The following is a 26,327-nucleotide window of genomic DNA, read 5'->3' on the forward strand; positions in this document are numbered from 1 at the left end:
AATTTTTAATTAAATTCTATTTTATATTTTTAATTATTATATTTTTATTATTTGATATCCTTCTTTTTTTTATTTATGATTTCATTTTATTTATAAATAAAATAATTTTATTTATAAATTTTTCTTGAGATAAACCAGACAAACCCAAGACAGCTCCATCTATTTCGTTTACATTTAGAGTGTGAGGTGCGCTTTCTATGTTCTTTTTTATTCTCTATGCTTATTTCTTGCTTCGATACTTTTCGAGTTCGACTTTTTTCAATTCGAGCTTTTTCTGCTTTGCATTTTTTTAGAAAGGATAAAAACTTTTCTTATTAATTAAATGAAATAAAAATGTTTCCCCATATTCTTTATATTGTTGAAAATATTATTTAATGCAGTGTAAATACGTTAATTTTTTAATTATCTATTAATAACACTTTATATATGATAAGAATTGAAGATATTGGACGAAAACATATCCACCAATCAGAAAACAGTATTCTACTGGATGGACCAATCAGAGCACAGACATGAATGCTGCAGGTTTATTCCTGTTGAAGTTTGCCATTCTCCATCGGAGCATACTTGAACTGACGGTTACTCCCAATCATCCTCACTTTTCCAACAAAAATGGTAATTTTTTCTCAATGTACTATCAATTTTTTGTTGTAAATGGTTGTATTAGTAGGGAAAGTTAATATTTTTTGTGAATTTTGGCCAAGTATGATCTGCAATGGCGAATGTGTGTTCATTCGTCTCTGTTGAACATTGGTGCGTACATTGTTGGACATCGATCAAAATTGACAAAAATACGTAAAATCCTTTCATAATTTTGCATTATCGGTGAACATTTCACACTTGCAATAAGTATGGCAAATTGATTAATTGTTTTTGGTGTAAAATTTGCCAACTTAACAAGTGTGAAATATTGTCAATATTGTTAACATTTTTTCAAAATGGCGGCAATTGTATTTTAGCAATAATTAGATATTTTTACAGGTTTCTCATTCGTTTGGCTGTGGAAATCATGGAAACATTGTCACATTCTCTATATACATAAAATTCGGCCTTTTAAGGTTACGTATTATATTTTCAAGTTCTGAAAATATTCAGCATGTGTAAATATGATTGTAATATTGAGAAGGAATGTCCGGGTCATATTTAGGCGAAATCGGAGTTGAGGGATGCCGAGAATCTTCAATTTTGGTGAGTTTTGTTGAATTATTTATTTATTTTATCCAAATAATGAATATTTAATTGCAGAACAATAACATTAATAATAAAAATTGATAAAAGTATTACAGTATTATTGCATATTCAATTGCTTTTAGAAATATTAATTTAAGCAATTTTCAAAACAAAAGAATTTTTTATTTTCGAATTGTACTGTTTTTATTTATTCACGAAGGAAATTCGTATAAAGAATTTTTAATTTTCAACAATAAAGTATAAATTTTTGAAAATTCCGTCGATCATTTTGTATCTATAATGAAACTATTTTCAGTATTCTCCTCAAGTCCGCTTTAATAAGACTGTGCAACCGCAGAGATCAAAAATAATACACGAAGATCCTGAGCAATCAGACAAAATTGCAGGCTGCTTAAAATCCGGCTTTTTTGCAAGATTACTTTTTAAATCTCTATGCTCTTGAGGAGATTTGAATCGTTGCTGAATGTAGAGCTCTCCATGGGATAAATAGACTGAAGAGGATATCTCGTGAAAAAAGTCTTCTATTGTGGTGAATATAACAATTATATAAAATTACTTCTAATTACTTTGTGTGCTCAAAAAGATAAATTCCGGAAAAATTTATTATCATTTTATTTTATTTTTACATATAAAAATTTATTATTTTATTTTTTTATATCTAAATTTTCGTCTCTTTTATAGAATCTCAAGTTTTCGTGGAATTTTTAAACTCATCACTGGATAAATTCTATAAAGAGGAGGCAGCGGTGTCAATATTCTGTCGAGATGAAAATCAACGAATGTAAGTCCCTCCTGTTCTCAAAAATTTAAACGGAAACAGGTTGTAATATTTTTTTAAATTTTCCAAGTGACAGCTAATTAACTCGATCTGATAATTAGCTCAACTAAAAAATTATTTCATCTCTTTAATTAAAAGGCGGATTTCATATATTAGGTATATATTTTTTGACATGGGAAGATTTTAATTGAATTGAAAACATAATTTTCTACAAAAGTTAAATTTGTATTCGAAAAAATATAAATTATATCCACTGTCACTTGTGAATTTTCACAATATTGTTTCTAAATATTAATAATATATTTTTCCAACGAATATTCGTTAGGAAAAACATTTGAAAATTTGGTCTTAGACTTTTGTATATTATTATTGACAAATTTCAAATTTCTAAAGTATAAATGAATTTTAATTTTGTTTATTATAAAAAGTTATTATTTAAAGTACAATATTTTTTCCAACAAATAAACATTTACATAGTTTCAAGTTTTGAAACTATAATTTTAAATTAAATTCTTTTCCATCAAGGAAACATTTACATAAATTAAATTTTTGAAATTACATAACATTTTTTTTATCTTGAACACAATAAAATATTTAGGAACGATAGTTGAAAATTAACATTTTTGGAATAAGGACAACTGAACAATCCTGCGAAATTGGATAGTATAGATTTTCATTAGTCACAATTTTCGATTCAACAACTTTTTGTTTTGAGTCTAGCAATTTTTTTAAATATTTCTTCCTTCTATATTGGCAAACAGCTTGTTCTAACGCTTTCGTGAGCGCAGTCTGAAAAATTTGAAAAGAATTAATAAAATAACGCCTATAAACAAATTGAAATAAAATAGATTATATTTTCAAAGTACCGTTTATAATAAATATTATTTGATATTTATAATAATAATATTTTAGCTAGGTATTTCACTTATTTATTTTTTTAATTGGAATTTTTGTAGTAAATAAAATTACCTGACACTCCCGGAGGCTTAATTTGTGCGCACTTTTTATGATTACATCATTTTTCTTTAATTCGTGAACGTAATATTTCCCTTTTATCGATTTATCACTTGATGTCGCCGATTTACGACAAACGTGTTGTAATAGTTCTTTGCGATTTGCTTGAAAATAATCGTGTAAATACTCATGTACTTGAGAACCTTGCAAATTATTTGAATCATTATCACGATAGAATGTTGTCACTTTCTTAAATCCATATAAATTTAATTGTCGTATAAAACTGTCGATATTTCGTGTCTTGAACATTTCATTTGTCGTGAATAAATATTCTGTTTGTAATTTTTGATAATCAATGAGAATTTTTGTACCGTTTTCACTCCAATTAATTGCATCACTTGAATTATTGTTAACAATATTCCACAATTTTTGAGGAAACTTCATAATACAATTTTGCATTACTTTTTTTCTATAATTGAAATTTTTAATTCGAATCAAATTACAATTTTCTTTTTTTTTTGGTTATGGAATATTTTTCGATATATTAGAAAAACAAAACACTTTCGTTTCGATGATGGGGGGAAATTTATTGTTTAGAAAATATTCTTTCACAGAAGAAAATATTTAAAAAAATAAAAGTATATTGCAATTATTTTAATTTTATTTTATTCATTAACTTTATTTTATTTTAATTAAATTTTGTCGGTAAATTTGTTTGTTATATATATTTTTTTAATTAAAAATTTCTAGGATAGGATTTTAAAGTTTACTTAAACTTTTTTCACAATATTTGTTCTTCTTTGTTTTGAGTAAATTAAAAAAACAATTGTTAAACATTTTCGACCATTGCTTGTAAAGAATAAACTTTACGTTTATTTAACCACTGTAGAGATCTAAAATTGGATTTTCTCCCTTTAGATAGTCTCGTTTTTCTGAATAAATCCATCTGAAATTGAATCATTTAAATGTTTTTTAGAAAAAATTGTTGCTTTTCCTCTTTATTTTCATTCATTATCGTAATGAGAAAAAGTATTTTCTTTTTAAATAACCTCAGTTGGATTTACAGTTGACAATTGTTTACTTATTATCCAAGTCACAGTTTCTGTACACGGTGGAGTGGTCAGAGAGCCTTTATAAGTAATAAATTCAGATTTTATATTTAATCCGAAACTTTCTAAATTAAATTCTCGAACATTAATGGAAATTTTCCTTGAATTTATCAATTTCTTTAATCTTTTAATAAATTCCGTCGCTTTTGTTCTCTTTTTATTTGTTATCTGAAATTGTGATTGCATTTTGAAAATAACAACTACCAACCCGAGTTTTGATTATCATTTATAAATATTTGGAAAACATATATTAATATTTTTTAAAATAATATGGAGTTACTATAAAGTATATATTACTTGAAAAATAATACCAATCACAACGAGTCCATCCTTATAATTCATAGCTTCTTTAACTGAACCATAGCCTCTTCTATAATGGACCAAATGCAATTCTAGAGGAAATCTATTGTTTATAAGAATTCTTCAATTAAAAATTTTGTTGAATCAAAAAAAAAGTTTGCACAAATATCAACCAAATGCTTAAATGTGAAAGTGAAATATTTTGCTCGGTACTTTTTTTTTACCTGTTGCAATGAATTGTGTGTTCACTTCCTTTCTTGTCATTTTTTCCCCAATGAAAATGACCTCTCTCAAAAACGTAGACATCCTTTAATGGTCCACCAGAAAGATTTGGAATCATTTTTCCCCATTTTGCTTTAAAGTTGACTAGATAATACTTTATTTATTAGTAACAATATAATAATATATAAAAGTGATAGGTAATAATAATTACGATGAGAAGAACAATATTTTTCTTTAAATAAAAATTTGCCCTTTTTTGTATTTTATATAAAAAGGCATATATTTAACAATACCAGTATATCCTGTATTTGTTAAAGTAACCATTTTTGGCATTTTGTCATAAAAAGAAAATTTCAAATTCCTGAGGTTTTGATTCACTGGTGCTGTGAAGTTGAGATCGATAGGTGATTGGTTTTTTCCATTACACGTTGCATACCGCAAACCCCATTTTTCTGGTTCACGCAAAAAAAAAGGAAAGAAAAAAGGAAATTTCTTTCGTTTAATCGAAAATTTGTTGAGAGTAATTCTAACTGATTTGAAGAGAAATTGATATTGCGTCCATATAGTTTAATGGTTATTATTTTTTTTGTGGTTTATAACATATTTTAATTATAAATTTTCATCGCAATTAAATTAATAATCTAAATTTAGTATTTAGTTAAAAAAAATTTAAATTAGTATTTTTAAAAGTAATGTTGTAATTATAATTTATTAATTGATTATAATTACTTTACTGATTAAAATTGAATTTAATTTATTAATTAACTAATTTGTATAAAATTTTCCGTTTAAAAAAAATGCATTTCTTTGAATTATTCAGTTTTTAAATAATTGAATTCAACTTTTTAAAAATTAATTTCTACATACTTTGTTGTAAAATCACTTCCGTTTCTGGTTTAACAAAGGGTGAAATTTCGTCATCGTCTTGATTCACTATTTTCCTTTTTTCTAAATCTTTATTTATATTTGACAAAACATTATCCACAATTACTGAAAAAGTATTTTTCTTAAAGACAGTTATTTATTAACATTAATATTCATATAAATTAAGGGGATAAATAAATATTTCAACGTATATGAAATAAGTTTTTTTTTAATAACTATATGAATTACTTACAAAGTAGAAGAAAATTATTAATAATTCCTACGATGAATAATATTTTTTGCAGCAATTTTCGTAGCATTTCGATAGTTTATAAGACATAATTTTCAATTCGCAAACACTCTATCGACCTTGTTTGAAGTTAGTTCGGCAAATAGTTGAAACATTCGTTTGAAGCTCTAAAAATTCCATATTATAGCCAAAAACCAATAACAATCTCGTGTTATCTCAGTAATATTTCAATCTTGACTATATTAGTTTCATATCCGGTTTAAATGTTTCCTATCTCAGTTTGGAAAATATTTATTTCTGTTTCCATGAAAAATAACAATTTTTAATTTATTTCCTCTAATTCATCATTTTTTGCTGCATAGTGATAAATTAAAAGTAATATTAATCGAATTTATTAAATTGTTTTTATCTTAAATAATTCATTATTTGTCGTAAATTTTAACTTCTTGCAAATTTTTTATTCACAAATATTTTAATAAAAAACACAACTAGTTAAATTAATAAAAAAATTAATTAATTTATTCACTTGATTATAATTGATTATAAATATTAATTAAGTTTTTATTTATAATAATAAATTTAGAGCACAGGTATTTTAAATTTTTTCCCTCTTAAAATAAATACAAATCAACATTATTTCATTAATTAAAAATTTTTATTTTTATTTAAATTATTTACAATTTGTTTTCGAGTAGAAACGAAATTAATTCGGTGATTGTATTTTTTTTATTATTATTTTGAAAATTGAAAATCAATCAAATGGAAGAATCTTAGATTAATTTTTAAGAAGTTAGTTGTTATTAGTGTATACATATGTATAATGTTACAAAATTATTTGACCCCTATCATGATTGACCTCTCAGGGTCCTTCGCGCAAGGCAAAGTTTGATACTACTCTACCATAGCGAGATTAAAATACTATAAAACAGTTTCTTTTTATCATTACGCAAAATTTTCCATAAATAAAGAAAAAATATCGGTAAAAAAATATATACATAGTGAGTTGTATTAATAAAAATACACTATTGTTTGTATGTAAACAATTTTTTCTTGTCGCATACTTGTTTTTTGTTTAAAAAAATAAATTTGATAATTTGGTTTTAAATTATATTTAATTTAGATGAAAAATTAATTACAGACACTTATTATAATATTTAATTAATTAAATAATTTAATACCAATTTTTTTATAAATTAAGAATTCGAATATTCTATCGAATTTACATAATTTTGTTTGTCGAAAATAATAATTGTTAAAATTAGATTTAATTAAATTTTAAATAATTTTCAATATTCTTTTAAAAGAGAAAAATTAAAATAATTAAATAGTTTACAATAATTTTTCGAATTCTTAGAAATTTAAAATTATATTAATAGTTATGATTTTGTAATGCATTTTGTCAATCGGTTTTTAATTTGAGTTTCATTATAAAATCATCTCAAATTTAATTTTAAGCGCACTTTTTGAGTATTAATAAGGCACAGTCTTTGTGAAATGTTGATAATATTTTCATCAATAATTATCAATAATGCATCGAAAAAATATTCTCAAAGTACATATTCCTTTCATGTTAATGTAGTGTTTTTGCTATAAAATATTAACGGCTACTAATAAATATATTATGCAATTATGTTCGCCTTTTGACAACAGTGTGAAAAATGAAAGGGATTCTTTGAATTGAATATTTTTAAACTGCTCTCGATCGAATTAATTACCAATTTACGTACAAGTTATAATTTGATCGTCGGCAATTGGCGGCAATGGTTGCCAATATTCGCACGGTTTCGTCGGTGCCGGTAACAAGTAACCATCGGGATCGAGAACATCCGGTGTTCGTATGGTAACTGGACCTTGTGGTGGTCGCGGTAATGTTTCCATTTGAGCAGATGCCTCCTCCGCTTTTCGTAAATGCTCCAAAATATCCGGAAATCGAAGTCGATCGCGCGGTTCCGTTTTCCAACAGTCCTTCATTAATTGACAAATGTACGATGGACAGTCTGGCGGTGTGAGTAACATTATTCCTTGCGTTATCAATTTAACCACCTGAAAATTTTATCGAGACTATTTTTATTACTTTATTCACATTTGAGAAGAAAATATTAGAACAAAATAGAGGAAAAATATTAAAATTACTTCTTCGTTATTGTGTCCGTAATATGGTTGTTTCCCAAAGGAATACACTTCCCAAAGGACCACTCCAAAACTCCATATGTCACTTTCCAAAGTGAAACGACCGTACATTACACTTTCCGGGGACATCCAACGTACCGGAAGTAAACGCGATCCTCCCATCTGTGAGAGAATTAGTTTTGTTTTTAATAATATATTGCGCTTTTGCATATCGATATGATTATCTTTTTGATCCTACCTTGTAGTAATCGCAGGTGTAAACGTCCCTCGACATTCCGAAATCGGCAATTTTCACAATCAAATCATATCCCACGAGGCAATTTCGACATGCCAAATCTCGATGAACAAATCTCTGCGTTGATAAATATGTCATTCCCTCCACTATTTGGGTTACTATCCAATGCAGGGATTCCTGTAAATTGGAATCAATTATTTCGTTAATTTTCATGCAACATTATCCCTTTCATTTTTGCGCACATCGCTATTTAATGTTAAAACGATTTCGGTCAATGTTAGGTCAATAATTTTCATTTGTAGAGTCAATATTGTACTATATTTGAATTAGTGTTCTAATAAATAAAATTACCCTCGTTAATGGTTGCAATTCTGATCTGGATGATCGAAAATTGTAGGGTGAATTATTTCTTAAAACTTCAGTTAAATCGCCGTATGGCATATATTCAAATACCATCCATGGACTGTGTCCAATTTCCCTTAAAACAACTCCTTTAAGTAGTAAAATATTTTGATGGCGAAAAGTTGACATTATGTCCACTTCCCTCATAAAGTCATCCTCAACTTCACGCGACGCCGATTCCTTTAAAACTTTAACTGCTACGATTTCCACTGACTCGCCATATTTTAATTCGCCTGAAATCACAAGAATTTGAATAAAATACTTGCAGTTAAAAATTATTTTTTAAATTTTATTACAAAAAAAATTAATTATAATTAATATTCCTGAATATTATTTTTGCATATGTTATTACAATATTCTTTTGAGAATTTAACTTCTTTACTATTATTTACAAATTAAACATTAAATTAATGTTGGGTATCGAAATTAGACATTTTTTTTATAAATACCTTTAAAGACTTTTCCAAAACAACCCTCGCCAATATCATGTAGAAACATAAGTGAGTCGCGTTGAAGTAGAGGCACTTCCGGTGAGGAGCATGCAAAATATTGGGGATTTCGAGTGCATTTACTATCCAATAACAGACTTTTCTTGAGATTTCGAGGTATATTCTGTAAAAATATTTTTAGTATAATATTCTTTTCTTTGGTGTAGTGTTTCTTTTTCAGTTTTTTGATATTCTTTTAAGATATTCTTTTAAGAAATTTTAGCAAACGAATTTTTGAATTTCTCCTCATCTTTCTATGATTTAAATAGTAAATGAAATTATGAGAAGGAATATTGATTGATTCTTTAAAATAATAATACATATCTTTAGTTTTTTTCTTAGTTATTTATCGTGAAATACAAAATTCAAAATATAATTAATGTTAATTAGTTAAAGAAAAACAAAAATTGAGTCTACTTTTTTAATTAAGTTTCAATATAATTTGGTATCTCTTTAATTGAAAGAATATAACCTCGAGAAATTCCAACTATACAAATATATGTATAGGATATATTTTTTCACAGTAAATTGTATGCATGCACTGAGCAAAACAGTGTATGCCAAGGTTATCAAAATCGTGCTAAAGTTTCTTGGCATTAATGTGATTGAAATGACACAATAAATTAATCATTACATCGAGTGAGTTTCGCTTGGACTTCGCATTATAGTGTCTTCGTTTATAACAATATATTATGCTCGATACTATCGCTAGTACTAAAAAACAGCCAACGGCTATTCCAACTACTTCAGGTACTTTTTGTCTCGCCTGTTCCACCTGAAAAATAATTATTGCCTATAATATTGATATAAAAAAAAATATTTGGTTATTAATTGCTATATTGTTTATAAATACCTGTTCCGGTTCGGGAAGAACAGTTGTTGTACTTTCTGTGATGTTGCCACTTGGGGGAATTATATTGTGTATTGGTTTAGGTGTTAAAGGCACTGAAATAATTATTTTAAATTATAAACGAATTGTTTAAAAAGTTAAATTATTTAATTAAATAAAAATGTAATATTCCTGGAAAAATGGAAAAGTAATTTTTGCTAGTTAGAAAGTAAAACGGAAACTGCACTTTAGTTAATTTTTAATTCTTTTTGGATTGAATGTTTATAATTGAATTGAGTGTTTAGATTTAGATAAGTAAGTTAAGAGCAATTGATTGCATACCAAGAAGGCGATTCGGACATTTCATGTCGGGTGTAGGTTGAGATAAATCATGGGGGCATACACATTTTGATGTGTTATCGTCGAGTTTCCGACATGCAGCTTCACTGCCACAAACTCCAGGTGTATCTATGCAATTTGTAATTTGTGCAGCCTCCATGTTCGATAATCTTGTCAGTAGTGCCGGTGAGTGTGTCGTTGTTGGAAATTCTGAAATTTTTAATATTTATTTTCTTTCATTTTTATTCTCAGAATTTCTATTTATGGTTGACAATGGTTGAAATAATAATAATTAAAAATAGTGATGGTTAGAATAATAATATTTGAAACAGTTAAGAAGAAACCTAAAAAGAATTTCTTTCTTAAAATAAATTTAAAGCTGCGTGAATAAAACTAGTAATTTTTTCAAAATGTTATTTTAACTAAAAATTACAAACACTTTTCTAAGGATATCAAAGTGAGACAACATGTTGCGAAGCAACGTTTTAATTCGTTTTTTGTCTCAATTATTCTTAGAAAAACTGTGAATGTATGATTAAATTAATAAAATAAATAATAATCAGATGGAAATAACATTAAAGTTATATAATAACTGTTTATAATTCCTTCTAATCAATTGGCCTTAACTGAATCGAGTCAATAAAATATTTGTCATCTAAGAAGAATTTACTAACTCTAAGATAATTTTTTATTATTTCTATTATTTAAAAAATTTTCTAACGTGTCATCTTTTAATGATCCGAAAGGTCAATTAAATTTCATTAATCGCGATGAAATTACAAAAAAAAAGAAAAAAAAATATAAATGCAATTGCAAATTATAAATATAGAATTTAATGCACATTTAGTATAACTAGTTTCGTTTAGATTTAAAGCGAGAAAGAATGAAAAAAAACTTATTGAAATGAGGAGGAAAGAGGAAGGGATATATAATTTGAAATGGCTAACGAATCAGAAATTTAAAAGGCACGCCCAATTTATTATATAGTAGTGTGCATTCATTCAGAATATGCAATTCTCCATCATTCACTGTCTATTTCATTAGATTCACGATTCGATTTTATCAGAAAAATTTTATTTTATTTTTAATACTCATTCATGTCATGATAACGTGATACGTTTATTTATCAAGTCCCTTCATTTGAACGACATTATCGTATTTATAATGTGAAATTTTGTTTTTGTTTATCTGGCATAATATGTTTTTGTTGTTTCTCTCACAATTTATGTAGATGTTGCAAAATTTCTAAATATCGTCTATTGTCAATAAACTCAAATAACTTGTTTTAGGAAGTATTTCAGTTATTTAGTTAAAAAAAATCGTTTTGGAATTCTTCTATTTATAGGCTATTTTGAATTTCCAGTGGATTTCGATTTTAGAAGGAAGAATTTGTATTGAATTGAATTTTGCACCGAAATGTATCTGTAGTCTTTAGTTTCGTTGAATAGAAATTATCCTAATAGTTAATATTTATTTTGCGGTACAATATTTGATTTTAGTAAAAAATAACATTTTGATCCGTTGGATAGCATTTTTTTTAATTACTCTAACTACCATTGCTTGAAACTTTCGCTAATTATAAATTTCATCTATTGTTTTTCAAACAATACTTGAAATTTGAAAATAGGAAAAAACAAATCAATCTTTTATCTTTGTTGGTTGTTTAAAAATATCAGACTTTTATTTGTTTTTAGTGAATCGATGATTTTGAATTTTATCAATGTTATTGACAGTTTTATTTTCATTTGTTTTAACCTGAGTTTTATAAATGTTTTTCAATATTACTACTGTATTATATCGGATATAAATTTATATAATCTAGTGGAAGTGATATGCAGTTACGCAAAAAATTGAAATTATTTTCTTACAATATATTATTGGAAATGGCGCACGTAAAATGGAGGTTAAAAAATTTTTTAATCGGAATCACTTAAGAGACATGTACCCAAGGTATCTTAACGATTATTATTTACGAGAGGACGAAGATGAATGTGAGCAAAGTTCTTCATAATACTACTTAATGCTACGTAATAGTTTCTTTGTGAAATGACCGAAGAAATCATATGGCTTTGTTTACCACGCGTTATTTAATTAAAAAAATGCCCCCTGTGTCCACTGCTGAAAAACAAAAAAAAACGAAATTTTTCAAATCTTAAATATTAACTTCTTCATCATTAAACAAAAACGTAAATTGTTTTAAGAACTTTACAAAATAAATCATGAAATATTTATTTTAATTTTTAACAAAATTGTCAATTTAAGAATTTGTTAATACTTCTTTGTACATATTTTATGAACAGTCGTCAATGTTTGTATTAACTCTAAATTTAAATCAATGAGAAGTCATTCAAATTAGTAAAAATTCCTCTTCATGTGCAGATTAAAAATATTTAAAAAATAGTTTTAATTTTGATTTTTAGTAAAGAAATCTTTCATTAAAATTAGATACATTTAGATTAAAGACATTTAGAATTAGTGTCATCACATTAGTGAGATATATAGTAAACTAAACATTTTAATATTGATAATGAATGTGACAACTAATTTTTCCGCGATGCTGCTATAGCTAAACAGAACAATTAAAGATTACTTCTGTTTTAAAATAACTCGATGTGAAAAAACAAAATTTAAGAAAACAACATATTTTTGGATTCGAATTTCAAAGATTTGATTTATTAATTAATAATAATTATCATATTATAATATAATAAAAAATATATTGTAATGTAGTAATTATAATTAATTAATGATAAATTTAAATTGTTATTTACTTTATATGAATCAATTAGTAATTTCTAAATAAGAAGTTAGAAAAAAGTGACCTTTATGTTAAGATTGAAATTTAAAAGAGAAATACGAACCCTCATTTTCCTATAATGATTTCAGAATGGGGCTTTTAAGGTATCGAATTCCATGTATTTTTTTACTATATTTTTTGTTCGTCACAGAAATCGATATGCAATTAAGGATGAAGCGAATAGGAAAAGCGGTCTATTAATATAATAATATAAAAAATAATAAAAAAGCAAAATGTTTATATAGATGACTTTGATATATTTAAATAAAAGAAGATGTTCCAGGGTAAATTGTATATGGAGGGAAAAGGGTCGCTTATTTGAATTGAACGTTGGCTAAAGAGACAGAGAAGGCATTCATTTGGTGCTTGGGGTTTGTAACGGGTCAGAGCTTTATCTCCGCGGTCAGTGGTCTTGCAAGACCCTGTCTTGAAAATTATATGTTATATATATATATATATATGTATGTATATTCAGTGAAAATGTGCCACAATTTGACAATTTCCATTTTCAAAAGTTGTCTTGATACTTTAGATGAAAATAATACCCATTCTTTTTTAAAAGATTTTCATTTATTAAATTATTTAACATTAAAGAAATTGGTTTTAAATTATTTACAATTAATTAATTTTATGTACTTTACTCTAAATCTGAACTAGTAGTTTTTGAGTAGTTTTCTAATAAATAAAGGTAAATTTACTTGTATTTTGCAAGCAATTGTAATATTTAAATTCAATTGTTTAAAAATAATTTACTTCTGAAAATATCTACTATTTATACTTTAAAAACAATGACGGTGCACTAAAGTAAGTAAAAAGCAAGACCTTCTTATTAGTGAGAAAAATAGAGAGAATGCAGTACAAGTATTTGAAAGACTTCATTGAATTAGAACTAATTAGCCAATAATTATAGAAGAATGATTGATGAAAGAAGCAAAAAAAATTGTTATTTCGATGATGTTATTCGTAGAAATCGGATAAGATGTAAATAATGAATTCATATATGTCTTCCGTATTTTAGAAGTATATGATCTATTAATCATCCGTTACAAAATATCACGTATACTTTTGTACAGCAATAATATAATAATCTGTTGGTGTGATTTAAATATGCGTGAAGCAACTTATCGACAATTTTCAACTGTCAATTTCAGCATTAGCTTAAGATAGAGTCCCATTATCTTTGATTTCTAATTCAAACTTATCTCACTGACACTCTTGGAGGTCCTACTATATAACTTATACACTTTCCTGAGGGACATAATCCGATGAAACAAAACAACAAGAAAAAAAGAGACGATTACTTTTTTCTTGATCGTTATACTTGGCCTTTTTAGATTAATTCTCCACTTTGGTTATTATTTTTAAGAAATGGAATATTTTCTTCTTCACAAAAAAAAAGTTTAAAAAGAAAGAGCGATGAAAAATTATTTTTAATCTGCCCTAGATAATTTAGGTTAGGAGATAAAATTCGGTAGATTAAACTTGAAATTTGTATTATCTTGGAATAATAAATTATGTGATCAAATATGGCTTAATTTTTGATAGTTTTGAAACTAGTTGGTTGTTGTTGGTTTTGGAATTTGTTGATAATTGCTATTCTTTAAGCTTCAATGTCAAATTACCTGTTTAGTTGTTTTTTTAGTCTCCCCAAAGACCACATAAGAGCTACTGTGTCAGGAATAATCTCGAGGATCTTCATGATACTCATTAATACAGTTGCAAAACCGACTAGAACTTTTGTACAATGGGATCTTTGTGCTGATTTGTCGGCAGCTCTGTAAGTGTTTTACAAATGACTGCAGAGATTTAAACGAGATCGAGTTTAGATGTTGTTTTATACAGAAAATTGCCGGTGGGGTTATGTAAGCCTGAATAAAAAACATCTGCCAAGTAATTATATTATTAATTTTACACTTCTAACTAGTGGTAGAAATTATAGTTGAGGATATTTTTTAACAAGTATTTGTAAATTCTTTTTGGAGAAAATAAATATATGAGGAAAATGTCGCGGAAATAAGTGGGACGGAGATTTTTTTACATCAAGAGGAAAGTAACAACCGTTATTTACTTAGATTCGAGGAGAAAATTTTTATGTCTATGTGATGTTAAAAGTTTTTCAACTTCATTAAGCAATGTTTTGCTTACAGAATATTTGAGGCAGAAACGTTCGTTTAACTAAATGGTTGAATTATTTCAAATATAAATTTTAACCAAATAGGTTCGGAGTATTACAAAATTTAATAATTCCAAGTATTATGGTATTTTTCGGTAGCTTTCTTATAAACGATTGTTGTTTCAAAAAATAGTAAATTTCTTAATTCGAAAAGAATGATATAGTTACAATTTAAGGTATTTAAAATAGAATTTATAGAAGTTACTATTTATGATAGTTTTATAATCTACAGTAGTTAAAATTGATGAGTTGCCATTTGTCATTTCTTCAAAATACAATTATGTTTCTTATTGTTATCAATCGTGTTTTGTGAATTTCTAACTTAGAATCAAAATTTAAATATTAAAATTAAGTGTTATTGGACATGTCGATATAGAATCTGGGACTATTTTTTAAAAATATATCATGTCATTGTAAAAATTATGAAAGGTGTATTCCCGTCAGTATAATATATATCGGAAGGGAAGTACCAGAAGACACAATTTGGGTGGGCCGTGTGTAATGAATTGAACATTGTTATATGTGGGCGAAGCAGCAGCAGCAGCAGCTTTACTGAGATTTACTCGACTCATTGCAGATGTTTGTGTGGGTGGCTAAAGGTGATCTTCTATATTATATTCTCTTTTTTAACTACAACTAATTAATAATCTCCCGATTGTAACGCGAAATCTTCCGTTTATTTACAAATTTAGAAAGATTTATTTTCAAAAATTAGATTTCCAGTATGGAAAATTGACATTTTTGACAAAAACAGTGAAAGAAATAAAAAACTATAAAATTGGATGAAAAAAGAAGACAGATAATTAAATGAATAATAAAATTTGGAGTAGGTACTGTAAATGTAACAATTTACTCCAATTGTTACAAAAGTTCTACATGGTTGTGTATGCCTATATAAAAGGATTAATGAACGAAAAATGATTACTATACTTTATTGAAAATTTTATCTGTAAATTTTACATGTTACATATTGACTATTAAATCACGTTACACGATCATTATTTTAAAGTGCTTGGTTATGATTTTCACAACAATAAACTCGTGAATATCAAATAAAATTAATGAACTAGTATAATTTAGAGCCAATAAAATAGAGAGTTTAAACTTTACTATATTGCATAAAAACGTCAAGTATAAACATTTACATTCTATCATGATTTACACACCTGTTGATTCATTATAATTTGTGTCTTCTATAAGTATAGAATTTATAGTTATTTAATGTTTCTCAGTGTTTAATTAAAAACTATTAGTAATTATAATTAATTAATTGGACGATAATAAGACGATGAATTAATTCGTATGGTTATTAAATACAAAAACGTCAATTTACTTATAAAGATTTATTTAAAGGAAACATTATTGTTGTGACAGATAGAAGAAAAATGTTAGAATTTGTTACTTTTTCAAGAAAAAGAAAACAGATTGTGCGAACTTTGAGAAATAGACAAGGCATGAAATAATAATTCAAAAATTTTGAGTGAATGTTGAAACAGCATTGAGAACATGAATAATCTTAAGTAAACACTCCCCAATTGAAAAATAACGGGGTTCTAAAGAAATAAACTTCTTCCAAGACAAATATTCCGGCAAAAGTTTTGTTATTAAATGTAAGATTTATCAATTGTCGTTTCAAAGCTTTGTGTTGAGAATTATTTTTAGCAACAACTTTTTAATAGTGTTGACCATAACTACCAATAGTTACAAATTACAATTATTGACAACTGCAGTTAGTTACATCATTAATGGTAGCAACTAGGTAGTAATTACAAATTAAAATTAAAGACTATTGTTATTATAAATAAAGCCAATATTAGTAAAATAATACTATGACAATAAGTAATAATAATTTTTAACTAAATAATTAATTTTGCAATTAAACGTGAAAACATTACCTGCGTGAATTTCTGCCGAAGATATACCCCTCCGTTTCGGTGATTTTTTGCGTCTAATTATCATTTTGACGCGGTTATTAGTGATAATCATGTTGAGGCCTTGACTTGTACAAGAAAGGACGTTAAATCGCTATTCATTTAGCACTTTTTCACCTCACATATATAAATATACGTATATAAAAATTATTTACCGACACAGGAATAATTATCATTCTGGTGTTAATTTATATTATTAAATACGTGAAAGCTTTTCTCTTATGTATATTGCAATTTCTTTTGATTCGCCTCCCAAAAAAGGGAAGAAAAGAAATAACTTCTAGAGAGAAAAAATCGGGTAAAATAGAATTTTCCTCTCAGTCTGGTAAACATGAATAATCAGCATTCTCGTCGCTATTTGTATTGGATAAATTCCTTGACTTACGAAGCGATAATATGGTGTATATATAATAATAGTAGCAATTTTTTCTTATTCGGTAAAATTAATGATGGATAATAAGCAAATGCTATTTTTTCTTAAACATTACTGATCGTTTTCTTTTGGATTTTTTTAAAATTAATTTCTTCTTTTCTGTAAATTAATCTTTTCTTTTCACTTTCACCCTTTTATATTATTTCATTAACACACGGTGTAATTAATATTATGATTCTGATTTATTTTTATCACCTTCTCTTTTTTCCTCTCAATTCTTTTTATAACACTTTCTTTGTACACGCGCAATTGATGATTTATTGTCTTTATTTCAATTGAACAGTCGACAAGCACTTCTTTCTTATTCTTTTTAACTTTAACTTTCTAACTAAAAATATTCTTCTTCCACTATTATCGTAAACGTTTCGTTGTCTTTTAACTTCTTTTTATCATACTCCACGAGTTCTGAAAAAGATAATGCGAATATTTTTCTTTTTATTTTCAATTCCTTCGTTGTTTTGAAAACTGGATGATAATAATAATAGCGCCAAAAAATATATACGTGACAAAAATATGCCAAAGAATTAGTGGTAATTAATGATAAATTTAATGTTTATTAATAAATGTTAATTGTCTGACTAAATCAAATAAATTAATTTATTAGTAAAATTTATAACTAATGAAAAATGGTAAAATAATGTCAATTACCATATTGACATTTAATTTACAGAAAATGTTATTTTTTATCCTTTTTTTAATTATTAAGATTGGTTCTGCTCCCAATTAGTTCGGATAATTAAAATTCGACTGTAATTTGGTTCAAAGAAAAGGTTTTGGAAAAACAAATCACCGGTAAAATAATATATTCTCTTCTGTTTTGTTGCCATTAACTATTTTTTTTATTTTTAATTCATTATTCCTTTTATTGAAGTTTATCTTGAATAGAATCTGTTGGAATGCAATTCGATTTAAAAAATTGGGTTGCATTCAATATTATTTAACAATAAAATTATTATGACTCAGTAATAAAATTTTATAAATTTAGTTGCTTTCATTCAGATTTTAATGTATGGTTATTATTCTTACACAATATTATTGTTACAGTCTTTTTCATTACAAAATAATAATTATTATTGTCATCCGTTTTTCACTACATATCTCCCTATTTTTGCACTAAATTTTGAAAATTCTACACTATTTTTTGTTTATTCTTTTTATCACTTGAATAATATTATACCTTTTTCACTATTTAAAGCCATTTTTTTCTCCTTTATGGAAAATTGCACGAAATTTTTTCTTATTTTTCGGAAAATATTGAAAATTTGTTTGTTTCGCGCATCCTGTAAAAGGAGGAGAAAAGAAAAAATCGCGAACTGTAAATGTCATATGTCGCGGAAGAAAAGAGTAATAAAAAAGTAATAAAAAAAGGGAAGAAGAGAATGGTGACCACACTCTCTTGACTGAAACTGACTGACTGCCTTCAAGCTAGAGAACTCCCTCGCACATATTTGTTCGGTGTTCCCTCTTAATGTTGGGCTCTGTCGTTTTAGTGACTGTGTTATCTTACACACACATTTACGCGCGGCACAATATTCTTTAAAGCATTTATAAAGAAGCATCCAGCAAGAGAGTGTGTGCTGCAGTTTTGTTACAACAGTTGAGATTTTGCCTCCTTTTCTTCTTGGAGGGGTTGCTCGTGCCACTCTCAATATCATTGCCACGTGCTCTTCTATATTCACTAATAACAGTAAACACTTTATCGTGAGCACGTTATTTTATCGTGCATTTTGCAATATTCTGATCTCTTCTCTCTTTTTTCCCCAATTTTTTCTTTCTCTTTTTGGTCCAGACGCTCCGAAGGTGAGCTTTCGTTTCCAACTTTTTATCTCATATTTTTGTTTATTTTATTGTTATTTTTACTGCGCTCTTGTTTTTTTCTTTTCTCTTGATATGGAGAAAGAAATAAAGAAACTCTACATTTTTTGTTTTATTTAAAATAAGGGACTTTTCTCTCTTTGTTTTATATGGTTGTTAGTAAACGCTGGGATTTTTGTAAACGAATAACTAAAAACTGGAATTTTTTTGATAAAACTAAAGACAAGAGTTTTTTTTAAATAAAAGTGTAAAGAGGAATTATTAAGTTGAGCCAAAAACTAGAATTGAAATTTTATTTTTATGCATTTGCATGGTAAAGATAACAAATCCCACCGCTGTCACTCGTATACAAAATATTTCTTTCCTGCCGATAATGAATGCTGTATCTAAAGAAACTTATCGCGAATTCCTTACAAATTGTCCTTTGACTCAGGGACAAATCTTTAAACCATTTATCAAAATATTTCGGAAGTGAGTCAATGGCAAGATACAATACAAAATTAATAATCTTTTTGTACAAACTTAAAAGTTAATTAGTGCTAGAAATTCATCACTTCATATATTTTTTATTTATATTCACATAATAATATCAATAAGTACAATTAAAACTGAACACTACAAAAAAAGTAAAAAATGAATTTTTTATTTAAGTTGAAGGTCAATGACACGCGCTAATTCTCTTTCGAAAAGTATAATAAATTAGATTGACGTGAAGAAGAATATTTGTAAACTATTTTTACATTTGAGGTAAAATTAGTGGTTCTTCAAGAGAAATCCTTAGTCTGAGTATGTGTGGGGATTGTTTCGGAAAAAGAGATACAATATCGAGTGAAGGGGAGTAGAGAAATGAAAAGAAGAGAGAAAAAGCCGTTAAGAGAACTTGGCTCGGAAGTATGTTTATATGAAACGTTACAGAATCACACCTGGACACGAGAATAACTTCAGACAGTTTTGGTGAGAGAAAAAAATCCCCTTGAACGTCACTCAATTCTATATATCAATTTTACAATACATTGAACACTTCGGTTACTATTCTAAAAACGAATGTTAATTGTTTCAATAGAAAATTTAATATTTACTTCTTTTTGAAAATATAGTCTTTTAAAAATTTATATTGAAATACTGCGTCGTAAATGTAACTAAAAATAAAATTGCGATAGAGGAATTAATGCGGAAGGAGTGTTAGTGTGAGTGTTTTTTCGACGTCGATTTGAAACACTTGAAACTTGGAATTTGATAAATTAGAAGTGTGGGCTATAAAATTTCTAATTGTGATGGGAAATTGCTCAATGGATGGGTTTCGTTTGTATGCATGAGCAGAAACGGGTTTCAGTGGTCGGCGATTCTTAACTTCACAGATGGATTAGGGTCTAAAATAATAAAGCGGCAGCGCACACAGGGATGGAAAGTGTTTGTTATTTCGGGTACACGCGCTCCAAAAGTGACCCACCCGGTAAGATTTCTCTTATTCGAAAACGGAAAAATAATATTTCTTTCCTCCAGATTACGTCCCGAGTAACATATATACAAACGTAAATCAATATTTTTATGACAAACATATTATACCCAAGTTTTTCATTTTTACATGTGTGCGTGTGTAAGTGTTCCAAGTTTTCTTGTTCTTTTATTTTCTGTATACAATCCACTGTATATTTTGAAGAAGAGTTTTTTTGACTTTTTCAAACTTTTAGTTATTTGATGTTTTGAAAATTTTACGAGTTGTAAATTAATATATATAAATAATTTTTAATTATTTGAAAATAATTTTTGAAATTATTGTTCAAGTTATTTTTCATAATGAATAAATAAATTAATCCTTTATTAATAGAAACAATAATTAAGAAGAATATTATTTTTACTATTTTTCACTCCTAAGTAGAAATAACTAAAAATACTTTAACATTCACCAAAGCAATATAATTTCAATGCTCATAGAAATATTTAAAAATTATTAATTAAATGACAAAATAATTAAAACAAGTAGGGATTGAAAAAATTGCAGAATATTTATAAAATAAATGTATATATTTATTCAGATTTTCAAATCCTTCTTTTCAATTGTTTACAAGGTTCTTCTTTGATCGCCTATTTTATTTCCTGTTCTTTCTCTCTTTCTTCCTTTTTTTGTAAATCTGGTGTTGGAATTTAAATTACATACATAATAATCCTCTGATTAATCCCTTCAATCTCACCCTCATAATTACCTCGACATTAGAGGAATTGACGAAATTTTTGAAATCTGTATTTTTCTAATTATTAATAGATTAGGTATTTAATTTTACTCTGCACCGCAGTGTTATTCCTCTTTTTTGTTATATTTTACATTATTCTCTTTGTCGATCATCAGCTGAATAAAGAGGTCATTAAACGTTATTAAAATGTTCGTTGCTAAATGTATTTTAATGCGCTCGTAAATAATAAAAATAAAAATAATAATAATGATTATAAATGATTAATATAATTGAATATGTTTAAAAGCCGACTTGTGAAAAACGATTTGACATTCGTAGATCTCGATTATACAAAGTGTGATTTTTTTGTCTTTTTCTGTTTGATGAAAAATTCTTAGAATCAGATTTTTACTAAAATTAGGTCCATATCTGAGATTAGCCGTGAATAATGAAAACTATGCTACGCTTTTCATCCCTGGTCCCTCTGAGGCTATGTAAATGTCGCATTATGTGCGCATCGCACTAGGCATCTTTTTCTATTATTAAAAAAGAAAAGAAAATTCGTTTTTCCTATAAATTCTGATTTTATAAAATTGATAAATTAGTATTAATTTAAAAAAAGAAAATTACTCTCATAAAAACTAATTCTCTGTTCTATTAAGGAAATTAAATCAATAATAGTAAAAATGTTAATTATTTCTCTTATTAATAATTATTTAATAGTAAATTAATAAATTAATAATTAATTATATAGCAATGCTTATGAATATAGGGTGAGGCTAAAGTGTGGCTAAGCCTTAAATATTTCTTAAAATCTGTATTTTGGGGATAAAGGTTTGAAACAAAAGTTTTTGCTCCAAAATACATATTTTAAGAAAATATTTAAGGGATTTTATTCATTTGCCACACCTTACTAATGAATAAATTATAATAAATTTTTAATTATATATTAATCATTATCGATAAATATTTACCTTTAATTAATAATGATTAATTAATAATTACTAAATAATACTTTTTTTTAATTAACTAAATTATTCTTACGAGAGTAATTTTTTGCATTTAACGTTTTAAAAAATAAATCAATAATAATAAAATTTTATTTTATCGAGTTTATTTTATCGAACGCATATTTTTGCGATTTATCAAATAAGTTTTTGGGAATTTTGTTTTTGTTTTTTTTCTTTTTTACAAAAGAAAAAGGGAAATATTTTTCGTTATTAATCACGCTTTATTGTGCTATGGCTTTTGATTCCAGTTTTGTCTGGTCTTTTAAGCTTTGAATTGTGCGGACGATTTTTTCCAATTATTCGCAGTCACGATTTTTCAAGCATTAAGAACTATATATAAATGCTGTTGGATTTTTCGTGGACGAATATATGATTTTTTTACGGAATAAAAAATAATTTTTTTCATTAATTCTAAAAAATAATTATTATTTGATAAGCGTAAAACTTTCAAATAATTTTTTTGGTAAAAAGTGTTTTGCCCTATTTCATGAAATAAAATTGAATAAAAATAAAAAAAGGAAAAAAAAAGGAAAGAAAAGGAATTATGATAATAAATTTTGTGTCATAAAGTAGATGTAACGAAAAAAGTATGTAGATTAATTATTAAGTATGTAATTACCGTAAAATTAGAAGGGATTTTTTTGCAAGTTCGAATATAGTCAAATATTCCCTTTCACCCAAGTGGAAATCTCAAAAAGATAATCACTTTCTTTTATTATAAATATATTTCGAAATTCTACTGCCTGAGAAGAAAATATGTAGCAAGTATATTTTTTGTTTTTTACAAACGTATAATGTAATAATACGTAGCAATGGAATGTTTCGAACGATCCACAAAAGGATTTTCAAAATTCAAAAATCATTCAAGAAATAAATTCCAATCGTTTCCTAATTTCGTTGGATGCATAAACATATAAAATCTGTGTTTGGTTAGGAAATAAATGACAAGTCGACCATGAAATGTTTTTCTTTGCGTTAAAGAATATAACACGTGAAAAAGGAAAATTTTATTATGTACAACTGAAACCATCTTATCAAAATTTCGTAGAAGATTTTTCGATTTTGACGCGTTATTTTCCTGAAATATTTCAATTTCGATTTGTCATGGTGTTGAAAACCAAAGCATGTTCTTTCACCTAACCAGCAATTTTTTCTGCAAATGTTTAAATATTTTTTTAATTATTATTCTAGAAAAAGTCTGTGAATGTAAAAATTCGTATATGGAATCATTTACTTTATGATTAATAAACAATACAGCTGTATTTTTTTGTTTTTTTGCTTCTAAAGAAATGGTTGTTAAATATTTATTGAATGATTTTATTTCGCATTGGACGAACATAGATTACTTACACAATGAATATCTGTACATTGAAAATACGATTAAATAGCTCGCTTTATTTATTTTTCATCTAAAATTCATGATCCCACAAATCTGTAAAGCAAAGGAAGGAATAGTTTGTTTCGATTTTTTTTAGGGTAGGGGGATCGAAAATTTTTATTGTTATTATTATGAAATATTCTTCAGACTATGAAAATGAAGGATACAATAAATTTTTTATTCCATAAGCATAAACATGGCGCTTTTGGATAGGAAATAACAGGGTGTAAATCCATTCATTTGATCGACCGTACGAAAATGACAGAAATTTTTTTGCCCAAGGGAAAAAATAAATGCCATTTTCGCACAAGGTGAACAAGTGGATGATTTTTACTCCGTCGTCTGCTATCTGAAATCGTCTCTTTTGTGCCTTTGGAATAAAAAGTATCGCAAGTAACAAAGTGCAAAGCAGCCAGACAGTTTTCGTTGATGTTTGCGAGCACTCGGTTACGAATGCTGCAAACGCAAATGCAAACAATGGCTGCCTTTGGCCCTTGTTGCTTAATAATACTATTTTTTGTCTAAATTTCAGATAGGACTTGTGTTTTAAATACTCTCTACATATCGTATAATATTATAAGATCAGTAGTAGGCTATTATGTTATCGCAACGTTATGTAAATATAATATAAGCGTCTTTTTTGTGCCCTAAGTTAATTTTTTATTGTGTAGTTTTTTGTTTCACCAGTTGACACTTGTTTTTCTTATTCATCCACTGTTTTATTAAATTAATATACAGAAAATAATTATCATACGCATAAAAAAATTGTCTATTAAATTTTTCTAAAATATTCAAATAGATGAATTTTTAATTACCTACTTAAGTTGAATTTAATAATTGTTTAATTACTTGTAATATTAATTTTGTTTTAGCAGAAATATTTTTAACTTTTCTTTTGTTTTTATTATTTTAATTTTATATTCTAATTTTATTGTAGGTAATTATAGTTTGCTTTTTTTAGAAGATTAGACACATTATTATTTTTTTATTATTTCAAAAATTTTATAATTAGAAATTGAATAAAAAATTTTGTCAGTGGATTAACGAGAAAAATTAAGAGTCGCATTTCTTGTATGAAAAAACGGTTGAAATCTCGTCAAATCTGGCATTGGTCTTACAGCAGAGAATAAAATTCACTAACGCAATAGTCGAATTGCTTGGAAATATATATATATTTTTTTATATACGTATATTATATAAATCGCGAAAAGCGAGAAGTGTTAAAATTTAATTGGTGTTTCCTCATTAATTCGTACTGATTTAGCAATCGAATCTACATATTTAAATAAATGTAGAAAACTCGAAAATTTCTAAAAAGTGAAAAATTTTTATATAAACTGAAAAATTAATTCGCTGATTGCCCCAGATTTGTGACATTTTTTATTTTACTTTCATTGAAAGCATATAATTTATTTTTTTTAAAGCGTTTTCTATTTACAAGTTTAAACTTTTTTTTAAAATAAATTATTTTTGAGGCAAGTCCTCAAGTCTTTATTATGAATGTTTATTTGCACGTGGATTTATTTTATTTCGCGTCATAAGATGTCAACGCGGGGAAAAAAAGGTTGCTAGTTACATTTGTTCAAAATTCTAATTTAAATTATATTCAGAATTGAAATGTTTTTAAGCAATTTTCAAGTTTAAAGTAATTTAAAAAGAAATATTTTGCAGTTACAAATTGCAATAAAAATATAATATTTTGTGCGGTAAATAAATAAATAAACTTGAAGTTTTTTGAATAGATTGTAACTAACGGATACACATTTTTTCCCTCAACGCGAAGACAGTTATGGGAATTGAAATATTAATATTCCGATGGAGTAAAATGTTTGCACATTTTCTTGATGATCCTTTGAAAATTTTTTCTTCTTTTTCACTCAATTAGTTCTCTCCTGTCATATCGTTTTTGAAGTGAAGAGCTCCTGTTAGGGAAGAGAAAAGGCCGTATATATATGAATGCATCATTCGCGGATGGTCATTGACATACGACACAAGTGGATTTGTCAAGAGTTCCCAATGCATTTACGGCTAGGAACGTGAGTGGGGGTCGTGAAAGTCCAAATCCCTAGATTGTTCAATCAAAGTTAGGTCGCTCGCACTTTGACCCGGACTCATACTAGGAGTCACGATAATTTGAGTCCTTGTTGTTCCGAGCAAGGCCATGTTTTCACAAGAGGTCTCCTCCTCTTCCTCTTCTTCCTCATACTCAACATCAATATCCGACGGCAGCGAATTTTCCGTCGTACCTACAGCAGAAATGCGATATTTATTGATAAAAAAAACAACTCACACACACATACGTGTTCACATTCACATACAACGACCGGACAATACAATGTCCAGCCTCTTTCGTTTATGTGCCATATACTAAAATTATTGTCAAGCTCAAGTATTCAAAATACAATGAAAAGTATATTTTTTTAATTGCCTTGCGAGATTTCCTTGCAAAGAAATAATAGAATTTCAGAAAATTGATATATCAAAAGTTAAATAGGAATTATTGGAGAAATATGTTTATAATATTACAG

At 26.7% G+C, this 26,327-nt stretch overlaps 4 protein-coding genes and 1 long non-coding RNA gene across 12 annotated transcripts in view; 1 reads left to right on the forward strand and 4 right to left on the reverse strand.

Annotated features, from left to right (window-relative positions):
• The first annotated feature begins 544 nt into the window (after positions 1 to 544).
• LOC122499392 lies at positions 545 to 2,003 on the forward strand. Its single transcript, XR_006301318.1, has 4 exons — positions 545 to 615; positions 982 to 1,188; positions 1,487 to 1,720; positions 1,873 to 2,003. It is a non-coding gene; the product is annotated as an uncharacterized LOC122499392 (long non-coding RNA).
• Positions 2,004 to 2,563: 560 nt separating this feature from the next.
• Positions 2,564 to 3,382, reverse strand: LOC122499335 (heat shock factor protein 2-like). The gene is made up of 2 exons (XM_043607619.1): positions 2,939 to 3,382; positions 2,564 to 2,758 (listed from the first exon to the last, which is right to left on the reverse strand). Exons 1-2 carry the CDS (start codon positions 3,380 to 3,382, stop codon positions 2,564 to 2,566), a joined length of 639 nt encoding a protein of 212 aa, XP_043463554.1.
• A 581-nt stretch (positions 3,383 to 3,963) lies between these two features.
• LOC122499336 (carbonic anhydrase-like) lies at positions 3,964 to 4,672 on the reverse strand. The gene is made up of 3 exons (XM_043607620.1): positions 4,557 to 4,672; positions 4,330 to 4,435; positions 3,964 to 4,080 (listed from the first exon to the last, which is right to left on the reverse strand). Exons 1-3 carry the CDS (start codon positions 4,670 to 4,672, stop codon positions 3,964 to 3,966), a joined length of 339 nt encoding a protein of 112 aa, XP_043463555.1.
• A 2,337-nt stretch (positions 4,673 to 7,009) lies between these two features.
• LOC122499364 (tyrosine-protein kinase transmembrane receptor Ror-like) lies at positions 7,010 to 18,875 on the reverse strand. Its single transcript, XM_043607673.1, has 10 exons — positions 18,603 to 18,875; positions 16,957 to 17,830; positions 10,095 to 10,301; positions 9,777 to 9,868; positions 9,558 to 9,698; positions 8,885 to 9,047; positions 8,385 to 8,668; positions 8,037 to 8,210; positions 7,802 to 7,960; positions 7,010 to 7,711 (listed from the first exon to the last, which is right to left on the reverse strand). Exons 2-10 carry the CDS (start codon positions 17,045 to 17,047, stop codon positions 7,388 to 7,390), a joined length of 1,635 nt encoding a protein of 544 aa, XP_043463608.1. The 5' UTR covers positions 17,048 to 17,830; positions 18,603 to 18,875; the 3' UTR covers positions 7,010 to 7,387.
• Positions 18,876 to 24,738: 5,863 nt separating this feature from the next.
• LOC122499343 (potassium voltage-gated channel subfamily KQT member 1-like) overlaps positions 24,739 to 26,327 on the reverse strand; it is a 95,074-nt gene continuing 93,485 nt past the window's right edge. For 7 of the 8 annotated variants that reach the window (XM_043607633.1, XM_043607634.1, XM_043607635.1 and 4 more), the window contains one exon: positions 24,739 to 26,045. In XM_043607633.1, the coding sequence (XP_043463568.1) occupies positions 25,828 to 26,045 (218 nt within the window). In that variant the 3' untranslated portion in view covers positions 24,739 to 25,827. The remainder of the gene's footprint in view (positions 26,046 to 26,327) is intronic. The other variant, XM_043607636.1, reaches the window with a different exon arrangement.

Source organism: Leptopilina heterotoma, unplaced genomic scaffold, assembly GCF_015476425.1.
Source record: "Leptopilina heterotoma isolate Lh14 unplaced genomic scaffold, ASM1547642v1 Lhet_167, whole genome shotgun sequence".
NCBI lineage: Eukaryota > Metazoa > Arthropoda > Insecta > Hymenoptera > Figitidae > Leptopilina > Leptopilina heterotoma.